The sequence below is a fragment of the Motacilla alba genome, chromosome 2 (assembly GCF_015832195.1).
Source record: "Motacilla alba alba isolate MOTALB_02 chromosome 2, Motacilla_alba_V1.0_pri, whole genome shotgun sequence".
Taxonomy (NCBI): Eukaryota; Metazoa; Chordata; class Aves; order Passeriformes; family Motacillidae; genus Motacilla; species Motacilla alba.
This window is the reverse complement of record NC_052017.1, coordinates 131,703,647-131,718,098: the sequence shown is the minus strand read 5'-3', so window position 1 is coordinate 131,718,098 and position 14,452 is coordinate 131,703,647. Positions and strand designations below refer to the sequence as shown.

General features: G+C 43.3%; 1 protein-coding gene across 1 annotated transcript in view; it reads right to left on the bottom strand.

Annotated features, from left to right (window-relative positions):
* FZD6 (frizzled class receptor 6) overlaps window positions 1-5,067 on the bottom strand; it is a 29,077-nt gene extending 24,010 nt beyond the window's left edge. The window contains exon 1 of the mRNA XM_038128689.1: window positions 4,687-5,067. Coding sequence (XP_037984617.1) covers window positions 4,687-4,866 — 180 coding nt within the window. The 5' untranslated portion in view covers window positions 4,867-5,067. The remainder of the gene's footprint in view (window positions 1-4,686) is intronic.
* Window positions 5,068-14,452: the final 9,385 nt, after the last annotated feature.

Sequence of the window (14,452 nt, the reverse complement as noted above, 5' to 3'; positions counted from 1 at the left end):
TGACATCTGCCAACTTCCATTTAACAAGCATCAATTTAGCTGTTTCATCACCACAATCTTTCGTGATATCCACTACATTCTGAGAAGCTAGAAAAGTTATCTTAGTTTGTAAACAGTAACACATGATGTTTTAAATTTACCACTTTTTACAAAAGCCTTCCCTGCTCTTTAGTACCACGGTAAAGAGACAACAAAAATGTTATGACCAAAATATGAATTAAAGGCTCCTTTGCATTTGTTCCATTGGGTCAATGTCCACACATTTGCACACATTTCTCCATTTTAAGGTCTGAGGCAGCACCAGGGACAAAACAAAACTCCAAGCAGATCAAGAATACTGACTGTTTTCCTGAAAGATGCTGAGATTTAAGCTTCAAGTTTCAAGTACTAGCGTTTCACGTATTACACTAAGCACCACTCGTGGCGTACAAGCGAGAAGCAAAGATGGCTGTCTCTAGAGATTAAGTAAATTCACACCTGTGCTACTTTGCAGGCTATCCCAGTAATAACCTTTTCACAAAACAGCACTTATTTCCCCAAAACTCCCAACCTACAGTGGTAGACAGCTTTTTCCTTCCTGCGTGTATACACACATACGTACCAATTTAAGCTTGCAGACACCAGGTTTGCAGGTTTTTATAAGTATCATAATTTTGAATTAAGTGTAAATTTGGATTTAGTGGAAGCCAGTGAAGCCATTACATTACAAATTTTAACTCATGCAACTTCAGTATTAAACTTTGGAAGGTACTTTTTAACCCCCTCTAAATGGCTTTGTTTAAACTGACCCCAGTTCTCACACAATTTCTGCCACTGCTGCAGACAGCTGCATTTAACCCTCCATAGACATGCACACACATATTCTGGCACATGGCCATGAACTCAGAAGTGAATGGAAAACTTGCTACTGAATCATTTTTCCAGTCTCTCTGAGGTACTTCATTGTTCTCTGTGCAACATTTTCCAGTGTTTTCTATAGTCTGCTCTAAAAGCTCACTGGCAAGCTTTTCCCTTTGTACTTCTACAGACCTGGATCTTGCTCACATCAGGAAGTCTTAAGGGCTTGTCTCCTGTGGACACATTCCAGAACTGCACCAGAACAGATTAAGAGATATGAATGTAAGTTACAACACAGTAACTCTCTGCCTTGACGGAATAATGCCTTCATTTGACAACCTATACCAGGATAGTTAAAGCAGGAATTACTCTGGGATTAGAAGTGACCTGTTTTTGTGGATGACCACGAGGGGGAGTTACACCTATTTAAGTACAGCTGCAATGAACCAGATCTTCTGTTGTGTCCACTTATTTTCCTCATCAGACAAACCCTAGATCTTCCACCTCCCAATGTGAACTAGTAGTAACAAGAACAGTCACTGATAAACTGCTTTGAGATACAGAGATGGCAGGCATCTGCAAATAATCAGATTCCACAGTCATGCAGCTGTTCAGCAAACATACACAAAACTTCACGCCACAAAACCATGTGGTTTTACTTTCCTAAAGCCACCATTTGTTGTGTAAACAAAACAAATCCAAATATAAAGTAAAACTCAAGAAACCAAAACTCAGTCTGTCAAGTTGAAAGTTCAAACTTAAACTAAAAAAATAAATATGTGAATGGAGGGAGCAACTGGAAATTACATATTTTTTATTGCAGAAAACAAGATCCCAGAGGGACTATCCTCACTAGCCAGAACATCCATAACAGAGGCCCTAGGACTGAGTTAGTAATCTTCCTGCTCTAGTGCTTCAGCGTTCTGGTTTATAGCACATCATTATGAACAGCTGATACATGAGGCAGAATTGTAAAACTATGTATCAACTGCTTTCCTCAAAGACAACCGCTAGGTGTGACAGTAGCTCCACATCATCCTCTTCTGGAGGATTACCATGAAGACACCATCCAGAAATACCAATTTAACACATTCCCAGCAGAGCTCTTCTTGCTATACAACACTCCCTTGCAGAAGAGCACGCCTGAAGAGCCTTCAGAGCGGGGCATTGTGAGTTACCACTGTTTTGGCGAGTGAACTTCACCTTGAGGTGAGACTTGCCCCCTTGACAAATCTTGGTCCTTTTGGGGAGTAACCACTCCCCAAAAATTCTTAGAGGGAATAGAAACATAAACCTCGATTAATACTAGGGCTCTATGCAAAAAATATTTTTGATTTCTAGAAGAAGCCCCTACCTTGCTCCTTAGGATTGCATGATCCTACTAAAAGTCAGTTATGATACAGGGAGCAAAATACTGCAGGCCTCAACCTCAAAACCCTGTGAGACCTCACATGCAAATATGTAGATCTCATGCCCAATTTTGAGAACAGGCAGGGGGAAGGGAGGGGGAAGAGCAAGACAGAATTTAAAAATAAAGCCTTTAAGCATTCCTGCTGAGGATCAAAGGAAAGCACTTCTATCGAGTGAAAACATGTCATTAAAATTCTTTCTTTGGTATGAAGTTGGGACTGAAAATTACAAAAAAATTTAAGCTCTTAAAACAAGAGAAGTCTCCTCCACCTCCTAATCCACTGCCTTGTTATGGCTGCAAACTGAAATTAAACACTATTCCAGAAGTGAGTGACTCCTCCTCCCCTGCTGCAACACTGAAAGCCCCCTGAAAAGCAGAACCCTTTGACAATCCTGAGAAGGTTCTCTGTTGCAATCAACTATGGACAAACTGGCACCATTACTGAACGACATGAAGAATGACATCAAAATATGTGACACTGGTACACACTGGTCCCTCTCAGAAAGAAGGCCCAGCAATGAAGCACCATAAGCTTTTACCATATTAATTCCAAATCTAACCACTAGCAGCGGATTCAACATGAACTTCATACAGAATGGCAGAAAAGACCCTTTCACCTGTAAAGCAGCTGTCTTAAAAATTCACTTTGACCAAATAATCCATCATCACTGCTGGACCACAACAGAGGCAGGCAGACCACCACATAAGAGGCAGTTCAGAAATGTCTGCACAGCACCACAGTAGTTAGGAATACCAAATTAGAGGCCAGGCAGTGGGAATGACAGGAGACTAGGAAGCAAATCAAAGAGGGTAGGCAAATTAAATCCTAATAGACACTGTTGTTCCCTGCAGCCACCCAGCCAGTTGGCTGAGTAGTAATCCAACACTAGTAGTCAGGTTATAAGGGTGACAAGATGGAAAAAGAGAGAAAACAAGAAAACTTCTCACTACCACACAATTTTTAATGAAATAGCTATACAAGAAGGGAGGTAGCTATATGCAAGGCAAGCCATGAATATTTTCCAGGAGGAACTCCCTCAGCACATGCACTGGGCACAAGTTACTGAGTGTTGAGAAAAGTCAGTCATAGCAACCTAATAAAAACGGCTCTGTGGTCTCTCTGCCCTAACAGCAGCATGACTGGAAGGCACAAATACTGGCAAGTGCTGGCTCAACGGCTGCAGTTAACACACTCCGAGTCAGAAGCAGCAGCGTACCTGAGGAGATAAAGTGGCAGACACTGCAGGAAGCATTCCTGAGAAGTGATGGCTAGAGAAGCACAGCTCACAGCTGAAGCCTACAGCCTGCCTTCTGACTAAAAAGTCCTCAATTTGTCAGAGATCTGCAGCAAATTCAGTTGCCTGCAGACAGATAGCTTAACATTTGATACCAGAATTTCCCACACATCTACACCAGGCTGACAAAACCAACGTGAGACCAAAGCCTGTCGTATTTCAGGAGGGCAACTGGCAGCCGAACAGGGAATCGTGATTATCCAAAGCAACACTAAAAACATATTTCAGCAACTGAACCAAGCTCCTCCTCCAAGCTCAGTAAACAGTATGCAAATAAGATTTTAGTAGCACTACCTCCAACACCACACATAATTTTTTTTAAAGCAGAAACTTAATATTCACCTCATTTCTGTGGCACTCTCTGCCTAGCACAAGACACTGAGCTTTTCAAGACTTGTGTTAAGATTTTCCCCCTCCTCTTACCACTGAAAAGCCATTATTAAAACAGGTTTAAAACTTGTTTTACAAGCCTCTCACCCAGAGAGGCTCTCGCCCTTTACAGGTATTGCTACAGGCAAAGCCTTTCCACAACGTGGCATATTCTCAGGGGAGCCACACTCACAGTCACTTCAGGTAAGAAAAGTGCTTATTTTCAGTTTAAAAGAGTAAAGTTGCTCTTTCAGTCAGAAGTTTCAGCATCCACTCAGAAGACAACAGAATGCAAAAGCCACAATGGAGAATACGGCTAAGAATAACTTCAGGTGATCTTCCTTAGCAGATGTAAGGTGAGAGAGGATCAAAGAGCATCTTCTAAGTATGATTTTTGCACTGAGTTCAGGCAGGCCAGGATATCATAAACTATTTCTCCTGAGAATTTCAACAATTGTTCTGGATAACAGTAAGGTGCCTGACCTGTATGTGATCAGCTCTGCCAAAATGCTCTGAATAGCCACATTGCTGTGCTACACCCATTCCTCTTCCACTCTAATACAGGATCCAAGGCAGGGTGGAGGGAGGAAGTCGGTAGCTCCCTTATATAGTGCTTTACAAGAAGCTCTAGAACACTCTGTTTGAAGACACATCTATTCACTAAACATTATAAGTCTTGTCATTCAGTGCAACAGGTATCCCAAATAATTTCTTAATGACAAATTTGTTACATACTGGGGGGGAGAGGGGGGGTGGGAGAGGTGAGAAACTTACATCCATTTTGCGAGCAGCCGTGTCCTGATCATAGTGTCCCATAAGGTTTGGGAAAAAAGTCATATTGTAAGGCATTCCTGAACATCTGGAAATAGTAATTGGCTCACATGTGAATAAGCTGTGCCCTCGCACCAGAGCTAGAAGTAAAGTGCAGGTCGCAAAGAACACAAGTGCTCCCATTTTGTCAGGATCTCCAACTTCAGCACATCGCTCTGTTCAGTAGTTACACAGACCGGCGTTGCACAAGGATAAAAACATGCATCTTCCTCTGCTAGCTCCAGCGCAAGGCAGTAAGGCGCACAATCAGACTCCTCAGAGCTGCTTTAGCTATCGTCCCATTTTAGCTGAGCGCGACTTCACTAAATCCCTTCTTCTTCGAGCCTGTACGTGCAAAGACGGGACAGAGAAGTGAACAGCAGAAACAACCCGACCGCGACCACCCGTCCGAAGGCCGAGCTCGGCCTCCCGGCCGGCCTGCAGGCGAGAGGGCGGCTCCGGCCGGGCCGGCTGCCCCCGCGGCGCCTCCCCGACCCCACACACGCCGCCGGGGCCGCGGCTCGGCGCAGCCCCGCTCCGGGAGCGGCGCGTTCGTCCCCCGCTCCCGCCCGGGCCCCGGAGCCGTCTCCGCTCCCAACGCCCCGTTCCCAGCCCCGCCCTGGGAAGCGGCGCCCGCGGGCTCGGCAGCGCAGTCGGCCCAGAGCCGGGGCTCGCCGGGCGCGGCCCCGGCGCCGCATCCCCGCCACGCCCGGGCCGCGCCCCCGCCGCCCCCTCACCGGGACCCGCCTCCCGGCGGCCGCCCCGCGGCAACGCTCCGAGTTGGAGGCGCTGCTCCCCGGAACGAGACGGGACGGGACGGGACGGGGCCCTGACCCGCTGCCCGCCGCACTCACCGGCGGCGGCCCCTCCGCGATGGCCGCCCCGCGGCACCTGCAGGATGTGGCGTCTGGCGGGCGGGGCGGGGCGGCTGCACCTTCCCGCCCCGGCGGGGCTGCGGGCCGGTGGCGGCGGGCGGGGCCCCGGCCGGGACTGTGAGGGGCAGTGAGGAGCCGTGAGGAGAGTGAGGAGCCGTGAGCCGGCCGTGCGGCCCCGGCCCCGGAGCCGTCCGTATTGTCCCAGCGCGCCTCGCGAGCCGGGGTAGCCCCGGCTGAGAAGGGCTCGGGGACTGCAGCACAGAGGAAGACGGCGTGAAAATCCCTTCAAACTAACTCGGCACTGGGGTTTTTCGTAAACATCTCTGTAATGCGCTGTATAAATTCTGAAGGCAATTTACAGACATTCGAGCGTCGGGCCATGAGCCTGTCCCGCCGTTGGAAGCGATCTCGAGGATGGTTTCCAAACGCACCTCGGCCTCTGCCACGCGTGAGGGCTCCGCGCTGCCACCTTCACTGCTACCTTCACTGCCAATTTCACTGCCACCTTCACTGCCACCTTCACTGCCACCTTCACTGCCACCTTCACTGCTACCGTCACTGCCACCTTCCCTGCCACCTTCATTCCTACCTTCACTGCCACCTTCACTGCTACCTTCACTGCCAATTTCACTGCCACCTTCACTGCCACCTTCACTGCCACCTTCACTGCCACCTTCACTGCTACCGTCACTGCCACCTTCCCTGCCACCTTCACTGCTACCTTCACTGCTACCTTCACTGCTACCGTCACTGCCACCTTCACTGCTACCTTTACTGACACCTTCACCAACACCTTAACCGACACCTTAACTGACACCCTTGCTGCCACCTTCACTGTCATTGTCGCTGCCACCTGTGCTGCAACCTTCGCTGCCACTCTGGTTGCTACCTTCATTGCCACCTTTGCTGACACCCCAGCTGCCACCATCCTGCAAAAGGCCCGAATCCTCAGGAGATGACTGGTGCAGACACTCAGTAGATGAGGCTACAGCTGAGGAAGCAATTGATATTAGAAGCTGATGTTCAGCAATTGAATTTAATGAAGGAAAGGGAAGTAATCAGAAATATTTGCTGAGGAAAGGGACGCTGTGGTGAGAACAAAGGGAAATGACTGAGTGAAGGAGGAGCATTGTGGTGACTTTGGTGCTCAGACTACTGCTGTCTTCCAGAAATGCAGCTCAAGGATGTGTGAACTGTCCTCCCACTGCTCCTGCACCTGCCGCTGGCCAAGACCACACATACCAGACAAGTACTGGCCAGTAGTGCTCAACTGTGTTCACAAACACAGGCCTGAGCTAATGAGACCTAACTACAGAAATTCGGAAGGTTACTAAGCAGAGGTGACCAAATTTCTCAGCATGGAGCCATCCAAGGTCTCATCAGGCTGTTGTTCAGCCATGCAAGTTGCTCCATGCTCCAGGACTGGAACAGGAAACACCAGATGCCGAGACATGCAAACCAGGTTTAGGAAGGGTTTGATGATGTTCAGGCAGCACTGCCTCTCTTCTAATGAGCCCCTAGATAGTCTGTGCAGTCTGGCACATTCATCCAGAGAATCTCTCCATGGATTGTGTGTGGAGAGCATGAACTTCCATGTGGTTATTCAGGAGACAAGAAGTATCTAAAAGCTCTCTATTCGTGCAGATATTTTGTGTGTCATTGCCTGTGTCACCCTAAAGAAATATAAAACTCCTCCACGTTCTCTTACACCAAAGCATTTTAGCAGCTCTATGAATCATGAGGAGGATTATACCTACCTGCTGCATATCCACATAGTTCTGGCACTTGAGCAGATGGAGTAACTTGATAGCTGGAATTAAATTTGCTGTACAAACAAGCAAATGATGCTAAATTAAATGTTATTTGCAGGTTGTGGAAGTTAATGTACTTTACTATATGATAACCCCCATCTACATTATCCTTTGTCATCACTCCATTTCTCGTCTTCCAGCTGTCTTCTGTCCTTGTCTCTCTCAGTAGCTCTTCCTATCCTAGAAATACTACATTTTTCTTTCTGTGAGCACTGAGAGGCCACATATTCTAGGGTTCTGGAAGTGAGAGCCCCAGGAGCATGTAAGGGATGGTTTCCCCACTCCATTTCTGCAGAAGTTCTTATTGGGAAGTTCTTGATCAGCCCTCGCTGAAGTTGCAGAAGTGCGCTCAGCTCTGGGAACACCATCAGAGACACTGAAACCTTGCAGAGACAAAGCATGTTCAGTGCAGATTCATGCTCCACCAGGTTTCTAGTGAACTGTCTTTCCTTTCTAGTTCGATTGACTAAGATGTTATATAAAGTTGTGGCTTAGTTCATTCCATCACAATGCATTTTTTGACATAAATCTCTGCAAAACATGGTTATGTTTTGTTACTTAACTTTGTTACATGGTATGGTTAAGTAACATTCTTTTTCTTCCCTAAAGACTCTCATGTTTTTATTAGATGACAGGAAAAGGCAGAGAACAGGAAGCATGAATCCTTTCTTCAGTCACTCTATTACTATACTTTCTTTGCTCAGAACCTAGTTGTTAAGCAAGTTATTCCAGAGGTTGGTTCTCAGAGTGTGATCTAAATATATTTGTTTCTGGCTCTATTAAGGTCTTGACTAACCAGAGGGGGAATGTGAGCACTCTCTTTGGTATCTAGCAAAGCACCTTTAAGTATGATTAAGTATTTTAAGCATGTGCTCAGCTGTATTGCTGATTAGGGATGTAGCTACTCAGATGTGTAAATACTTTTCTTACCTGGCACTGGAAATATTGTTAACATTCCAGTTAATATTGATTTGCTGATCTTCCCTGGCACTGCCTCAAATAATTATAGTTTAGCAATTTTTACTGCAAAGAGTGTAAGTTATTTAAAGCCTTATTTAAATCCTAGGTCATCTTTGCAGTAAAAGAGTATAAGTTTTTAGGTCATCTTCAGATGTCTTTCAACAAATTTAGCAGAAGGGAATTGAGCAGTCATGCATTGGGCAGGTCCCTACCAAGCTCTGCTTGCTCCCACCATCTTTGCAATGGATGTGCCGGAACAGGCTTGGTGCCATCCCCTGCATTCCCATACTCCCTCCAGCTTGCTTAAACCCACCCTCAGCAGAAACATTCACAACTTGCCTGGGCTACGAGCTAAAGCACCATTTTCTCCATCCAGTTTTTATGGTGACATCCCTCCAGCAAAGGCAAACAGCAAGGTGACCATGTTTATCTGCTGCGTGAACATGTTAGTGCCCCACGTGCTCATGCTTTACGGAGGAGAGATCTCAAGCAGAGGCAGTTGTCAGGAAGAAGCCTTCCTCTCACACACCAGGAGGATGCGTGTGGTGGTAATGCTTGGGATCTGCACACGAGTACTTGTACACAAGCTTTGTTCTCTTGACACATCGAAAAGCTTCAAAATTAAATTGCACTGTTGGAACATTGTAACAAAGTTTGACTTAATGTAATTTAAATGTTACAGATTTGCCAATTACATAGCTTGATGTTGGCTGATTCAGTTAAAAGGCTCATAATGTTGTTATTATTCTGCATTTAAAACACATTATTCATAATTTGTTGGAATTTAAAAGGGCTAAATAGCCAGTAGATGGCACCAATAAATCCTGTTGTGAGACTTAGAATGGCAACGTGTAGTTCTTGTCTTTTTCTCAAATTCATTTTGGAAATGAAAAAAACTAGACAAAACAGCATAACTGACAAAATTTTACCTTTTAGTTTACAGTAATAGTTTTTGAACAGAATATTTGTCTGAAGTCAAAACTCCACTGTGTTATTGAACACATAAACTCGTGAGAAAGACCACAAAAATGTCTTACAGTAACTTCTTACAAGAACACAAAAATATCTTACAGTAATTTCCCTTTTTTCAGAAAATCCAGTCATTGATGAGTTAGTGCCCTCTGAGTACTTCTGCAGTCTCATGCATCTGTGTCAGCTTAAACTTTGTTTATAACATTTTCTTCCATAAAGCCTTTAAACTGAAACTCACCCCCCTCAACTCACTACAGCAGTGAAGACTAGGGAAGGAGTCATACAGAGAAAGCCAGAATGTTGCTGCATTGCTGAGTATTAACTGCATGGCTTGGTACTTGGAACCCCATATCATGTTCCTCCCTGAACAAAATATGTTATTTAGACTTTAGTCCTTCAAAATATTACAGCTGTGTGGGTTGTGGCACCCACACACAAGAAGATGTTGATTTCTTTGATGTAAGAAAGATCTCAAGAAAGATCTCATCTTTCATTTGTCTGTAAATGACAACACCATGCCTTCACAGCCCTGCTTTAATAAAACAGTGATTATGCTAATAGTATTTCTTTCCAAACAGGTTACCTCACCTAGCCTCAGATATTAAGCACAATGCAAACTAAACAGGAAGTACATTTGTAAAGAGTAAACTGTCCTAACAGTTTAAGACCAAGGACGCTTCATTCCTTGTGGATCTTTAGCAGCTGCCTTCACTCCTGATAAAATCTGCAGCCCGTCTGGGTGGGTGACAGTAACTGTAGCAACAGCAGTGAGCTGCTTTTCTTGACTGAGCCCCTCTTGTCCTATTGTTTCTGTGACTGGAGTGGAACTCCCCTTAGGCAATGTCACACAGCCTGGTGAAAAAGAAATCTGTGTTTCAGAGCATGAGTCATTTCCTATGGAAAAGACTGATACAAACCAAGCCGTCTGTTAGAGTGGACAGGCAAGGTATAGGTGATTCTGACAGCAAAGCAGAAAATCCTGGCTTAATGAGGTATATTGTTTTACACCTTCCAAAACATCAACCCATTAATTAGAGGTGAACTGTCCATTTCAATATAATGTGCAATTATTGAAGCAGGAGTGTCACAGATAGGTAAAACCTTACAAAAGAAAGGCCTTGTGAGACCATGGTTCAGCCTTGTTACTTCAGCTAAGTATAGCTAATAGCTAGCCTGTCCCATGAGAAGCTGCAAGCACATCAGCCATTGCTCATGAAAACTATCCGACTCCTGTGAAAGTAAGAAGTCTATCCTGTGAGAACCCGTGAAGAAAAATATGAACATCTGTTGAAGAAGAGGGCCTTAGTACGTACATACATGAGCACCTATGAACCAATGAATTGAGGGGCAAGTAAGTTACTAACCAATTTAACACAAGGCTTTTGAAAACCGTATAAAAATAGGCTGTGAACATTAAAGTCCAGCTTTTGCTGCTTGACTTTGAAAGTGTCATTTCCGTCTTTGTCCTCACAGTGACACGGGAGTGACTTCACACAGATTTCAAATGCTGTTCTTTAAGTTGGTAGTTCAAGATATTTATTGAAACGTGAGCATGCTAGAGAGACAAGAAAACAATAGCTTTGGAAGTTCAGAGGCACCTACTACAAGGTGATTCATGTCAGCCTGTTAAAGCAGACTAATGAGCATCCACAGCAGTGTTTCAGGACATTGATAATTATATCCATCTCTTAACCAGCTACTGTATCATCTCTCCTCATCATACCAATCCTGTGCCGCAGGGATCTCCCAGGTTCTGGTGAACTACATAACAGAGTACCTTGTAAAAATAAAACAGATCTGTCCGTAAATACATTCTCTCAACACCTCCTCCCAGTGGGATTTCTGGAGCAGATACACTGTTGGCTAAAACGTGAAGGAAGAAGTTCACATAAGAAGCACAAATTTTTCATTATTATTGCTTCACAATTTCTTTAATAGCATTTCTTTTCAAGCCTGTGGAATAAAGTTATTAGTAATGTGTAGAATTTTTTATTTTTTTTTAGAAAGTGTCATGATCACTGTATGCATAATCTTTACAAACAGAACAGCAAGTCATTGTCTGTCTTTTTTTGGTCACTGTTTATGACAACAAAAACTTATTTTAATAATGGTTTTAATGCTCAAAAATAATGCTTTTTCCTAAGCTTGTTTGCAGATGCTCCCGAGCTATTATAAATGCAAACATCACGCAGAATACTAAGTATGTTTTCAGCTGAGACATACAGTTTTGCCTGAGATCAATGCACAGTACAAAACTGAGTCACACTTTGGATCTTATAGTAAGTGTAACCACATAAGAACTAATTTCTCAGGTTAATAAAACCTGCTAGACTCCAGGACTTGTGTTAGCATAACAGTTTTAAATTAGGATTTGCAAAATAGGGTTCTGGAACCAGTTATACCATGTCCAGGGAGAAAGCGCTGACCATTTTTAAGGCTTCCAAATTATATAAACCTCATTTTCTTAGCCTTCTTCCATGTTTTTTCATCCTTGATGTTTAAGATCAGCCATTGTATAACCACTCAATGCCTGGAAACTAAGCCTTTCCATTCAGGCATTTGTAGTCAGATGATTCAGACACCTGTGTGAGTGTGAAAGCATCTCAAATACAAATTATAGCAGAAAATAAAATAATGGAATTATAGAATGGTTTGGGTTGTAAGTGGATCTTAAAGATAATCTCATTTCAATTTCTCTGCCATGGGCAGGGACATCTTCAAATAGATCAGGTTGCTTAGAGGCTTAGAGTCCCATCAGCTCCTGGATCCTAGAGACCTTCTGAGAAAAAGAGACACTTAGGATTCATGGGAAAGTTCTTAGGCCTTCCTTGCCAACAGCAGCCTAATCGCCATCATTATCTTTGTCCTCTGAGGACCCAAACTGCCCTTGAATGAGAGAGATGTCCATATCCTCTTCCATGGAGCACAAGGTGATGCCCTTGTCCTGCAGCAGAACACAATTCAGATCCTTCCAGTAGCAGAGGACAATGACTTAGTGATGGATAACTGCTCATTGTTGTATTTAACTGCTTTCTAAGTCCGACTCAGGGCTTTTATTTTAGTCCTGCACTGCAATAAGTTGCATTTCTACCTGTGCTGGGCCGTATGGGCACAAAAGACCACAGTGAGTCATCCTGTGCCACCAATTGTCACCTCATGCACTGATGATCCTTTGCTCAAACTTCCAGGCAGTTTAAGAACCATCCAAAAGGTTTGATTTGATCATGATATGCTGGAAGTACACATTCTTCTGGAACACTGTTTTTCGTGTCTGCATTTAGGGGTAAGTTTGGAACTATGTTTTATGTCTGGTCTAATTTCAGAGTCATATCACTCTGTAGAGCCGATACTTTCATGGTGGAAAGTGAAGAAAGGCCGAACAATCCCAGCGTAGTAGCAGAGGCCATTGGTCTGCTGAGCAGCAAGATGGAAAGGTTGATAGGTTGATCATGGCTGGGAGCCATTCCAGACCTAAGGATACTGACAACACTTAAGGGAATAGGCCAACCAATCTATGTAAAGAGGAGCATGGACATCCAGAGATGGCAATCCTGTTTACAGAGGTCAGAAAGAGAAAGACATTCCTTACCAAAGGTATTGTAATACACCTCCTGGGACCCTTTCAAAATGTCAGTAGAGCAAAATCAATAGACAAGTAAAAAATCAGTTTAACTCACCCAATTCAATTTATGATGGAAATTCAATTGGAATAATGTTACTAGAATTTGTCAGTTTGGCCCTTGGATTCATGAATCCTTCATAAATTCAATTGTCCTGTCTCTTCTTTGTGCATCACCACTCAAGTGGTTATTTGCTCTTGAACAAAGGGACTGAAATTAAATAACAGACAAAGACAGTATCTTTTTTTCTATTCTCCTCTTTGCACTTGCATTATATGAACACATTCCTCATTATATTTTGCACCAAATTAATTCAACTTCCTTAGAAAAACTCAGGTGAAACTGTTTAAGCAAGTGTTGTGGAGTAATTTATCCTAAAAACAGATACCAACAACTTTAATAGAAGTCAATAACAAGTTGTGTTATCATATCAAAAATTTTAATGTATTCATTGATTTATACAGGTATAACTAGACCAACGATTTTATCCAATGGACTGACATTCCCATACTTTCATAATTTGTATGTTTTCCTCATTCCATTCTCCTCTCTGTGCCTTTTCTGGCAAGACATACATGTTTCTGCATCTCTGCCAATTGCATTGTGTCTTTTCCTCAGCCACTAGCAAATACAAGGTTTCTACTCTCCTGGGAGTAAAGTGAATAATTTAGCTAAGCTTTTGTTTGAGCTCTACAAGAACTGTGTGAGTGAAACTGCTGAATGCCAGGAACAAGTTCTCAAATCTCTACCAAGTCAGAAGAATCTAAAGTTGCTTTATATTCAGGAGCTCTAGCTGTGTCAGTTAAGTGCTGTTTTTAACCTGTGTGTGAATTTGAAAGGAATAAAAAGGGAAGAAAATCAAACCTGCATTACTAGAGCTTTGTACTTTCATACTAATTTGTAGTAAAGTAACATGGTTTCTTCTAGATTGTGGACTATTGTAGGAGAACAGCAGCAGCATAATCCATGTTGAATGAATGAAGCCAGAGGCTCGCTAATGAACACAGCAAAGTAATTTTTTTTTGTATAAAATTATTTATAAAATGTTGTCTAAAATTATAGAAAAGTTATTTTTATGTTGTATAAAGTTATATAAGCAAAACTGTTGGAAAAACTACAAATGCACTGATCTGAGCCCACAGTTAAGTCACTTTATATCACAGTGCCAATATAAAGTCTATAGAGTGTGCAAGCCATACTCACTTTAAAGTTTTTATGCTAACAAAGTAGACAATGTGGTATGCAGTGGCCTTAGTAGTAGTGAAAATCAGTGTCTCTTCAATCAGAACTTACCTTTGCTTAATGCAACCAAAATGGTCATTGGAAGGAGAAAGATGTCATGTAGACCTATTGCCGCAGAGTTTTAGATATATGGGATAAAATCATGGAGTAGAAAAATAATTGTACTAAATTGCACTGGTGTAAGCAAAGCTTAAACTTGTCTTTTCCATGTGAAGATGGAAATCATTATTTCTTTTGATTCAAAGACATC